The 2,461-nt window shown below is 50.0% G+C and overlaps 1 protein-coding gene across 1 annotated transcript in view; it reads right to left on the reverse strand.

Annotated features, from left to right (window-relative positions):
* Nucleotides 1-1,717: 1,717 nt before the first annotated feature.
* MONBRDRAFT_26336 (uncharacterized protein) overlaps nt 1,718-2,461 on the reverse strand; it is a gene marked incomplete at both ends in the record, with an annotated part of 1,990 nt that continues 1,246 nt past the window's right edge. The window contains 4 exons of the mRNA XM_001746849.1: nt 1,718-1,826; nt 1,934-2,022; nt 2,097-2,150; nt 2,226-2,330. Coding sequence (XP_001746901.1) covers nt 1,718-1,826; nt 1,934-2,022; nt 2,097-2,150; nt 2,226-2,330 — 357 coding nt within the window. The remainder of the gene's footprint in view (nt 1,827-1,933; nt 2,023-2,096; nt 2,151-2,225; nt 2,331-2,461) is intronic.

The following is a 2,461-nucleotide window of genomic DNA, read 5'->3' on the forward strand; positions in this document are numbered from 1 at the left end:
TGCTGAGCGTCATGGCGGTAGTGGCAACTTCCACTGGGCAATGAAAGTGGCCGTCATCCTCTCGGTACCTGACCAGCGACTTTCCATGCAGCGTGATTTGCGTGCTCTTTTGGTGCACCTTTGTGTTCAGATATGATAAGTTTTTTTTTTTTTTTTTTTTTTTTTTAAGAGGGGAAATCAGCCAATCAGGAAGATCGACGATCCAACGTACCTGAGCAACATGCTGATCTCTCGCAATACGACTGGAAAAGATCAAGTTGCATCGCGAGCATGAGGCTTCTCGTGCCCTTGGCATGCTTGAGTGGTGCAGTGTGCGTTGGAGTAGCTCGTGGCTCTTGTGAGAGAATGAAGCGGCGAAGAAAGTAAAATTTCATCACATCTGAGAACGGACAGTTGTTGACATGCAAATGGGAATCGGCATGTAGTTTTGGCTGACATGATGAAGGCAGGTAATAGACATCCAAAGTTGTTGAATGGCGTTAGAGTCGAGGAACAGCCACGTGATCGCGCTCATCACGCTCGCCGGCCAGTTGGGCATAGCAGAGATGTTGTGTCGTAGTCCAGTAAATCATAAATGTACATTTATGATTTACTGGACTACGACATGTTGGTCGGACGAGTGCGAGGCGCGCTCACAATGACTGTGCTCCATGTCCTTCTTCTTCTTCTTCTTTTTTTTTTTTTTTTTTTTTTTTTTTGCGCTGGCTCTTGGTTTCTGCTCCTCGGGCGAGCCGCAGTGTCGTGGCATCATCATCATCAGCATGAGCCGTTCAGGCAATCATTCGAGCACTCTGTCGACGCCCGTCGGTCTCTCAGAATCCTGAGTTTGATCACTGCTTCCAGCACACGGTTGCGGTGCGCCTTGATGCCTCAACAGTCGTCGAGGCATTGATTGTCAATGGCTGCCTTTGTGTTGATCCCTTCTCATCAAATTGCTTCTTGATTCAGCAGCACAAACGCAAGCCGGTCGGTTACCAGCACTGTGTGGCGATTTTCATGCATGGTAATCTCCCAGCGCGTCTGCGCAACGCAGATGCAAGCCTTGCCTCAAAGGCTTGCTGTGATGCAGGCCACAATCAGCCCATGCCTTCACTGATCCTGGCCTTGTCACAAGACGTTACACGACCACATGTTCGGTGCGCAGCCATCAAGCGCCCGAGCTTAACTGTGATCGAGCTGGATGCAGCCATAGAAGTTGCGTGCCTTCCTACCTGCATGCTGGCTTTGACATCCAGCGCCCCCAATGAAGGCTCAAAATGCCACTCCCTTGGTCTACAGGACCGTACTTATATCTCGATGGCAGCAACGACGACAATGTTCGACTTACTTCCTCGCCCTGAAGGATAATCGAGCATCATCGCCGGGACTGGCGATTTCCAGTGATACAGTAGCTTCTGGACATGCGTCTAAGCTTGCAGTCCAATACATGATGATGGTGCTTCTTGTGCTTCTTGTCTTTTTTTGTGCTCGCAGTTACTCCGCTTACCCTCCGGCGAGCCGCCCACATCACCAGCTCGCGCAGCGCTGCAGCCGCCAATATTGAGACACCATAGTCATCAGTCGATGTCATGGCGAATGAAGGCAGGGCTGTTTTTCGCTCTTTTTCGGTGGTTGTTGGACTGTTCTGCTTTAGACGTTCAGCAAAGCCCGCCCTGGTCATTGACTTTATTTTCTGTTTGCATAGCGATCGACAAAGCAACCACAACCTTCACAAATTTCAATTTGTAGGTGCAGCTTGAGCGGCGGACGTTAGAGCGGCCACGCAGTCACCAAGGGTTTGTAGGTCGTGGATATTGAACAATTGAGGATCCACGCGCCAGCCGACGCTACAGAGAACAGCAGCAGCGCACCGCCAGCGTCTGGTCTGCTCCGCATGAATCAAGCCTTGGACTGGCGGCACGTGGAATTCCGATGAGAACAAGACAATGCGAACGATGACATGGGAATCAGATTCGCACCATCGGAATTTGAAGTTTGGTAGGAGCAAAGCGTTTGGGTTGCGCTCAGTAGCTCTGCGACCACCTATAAAGTGAAACAGATTCATCGGTAAGCAAGCTTGCCTCTGCAATGAGTACCACAAATAAAAAAAGGCCCACCTCCAGTTTGATGGGATCCCTGCCTAGAAGCAGATCCAAGGGTCGTGCATCCGTCTGCCACAGCAGGTCATCAGGTATCAATCGCAGGTGAACAGCGCCAAAGGTACGGCATTATGGTAAAAGGCTTACAAGATCTCTCGCATCTGGGTCGGCACCGTGACGCAAGAGTTGCTGGACAACCTTTCGGCTGGCAGACGAGGTAGCGCAGGCTAGTTGGAGCGGCGTTTTGCCGCGCTATATAATATTATAATCAATATTCAGAAACATGAGGCAGGTGTTCTTTGTTTTTCTCTTTTTTTCCGTTTTTTTTTTTTTTTTTTTTTTTTTTTTGGGGGGGGGGGGGTGGTGGGGGGTTGTTTAACCTC

Source organism: Monosiga brevicollis, genomic scaffold (assembly GCF_000002865.3).
Source record: "Monosiga brevicollis MX1 MONBRscaffold_14 genomic scaffold, whole genome shotgun sequence".
NCBI lineage: Eukaryota > Choanoflagellata > Craspedida > Salpingoecidae > Monosiga > Monosiga brevicollis.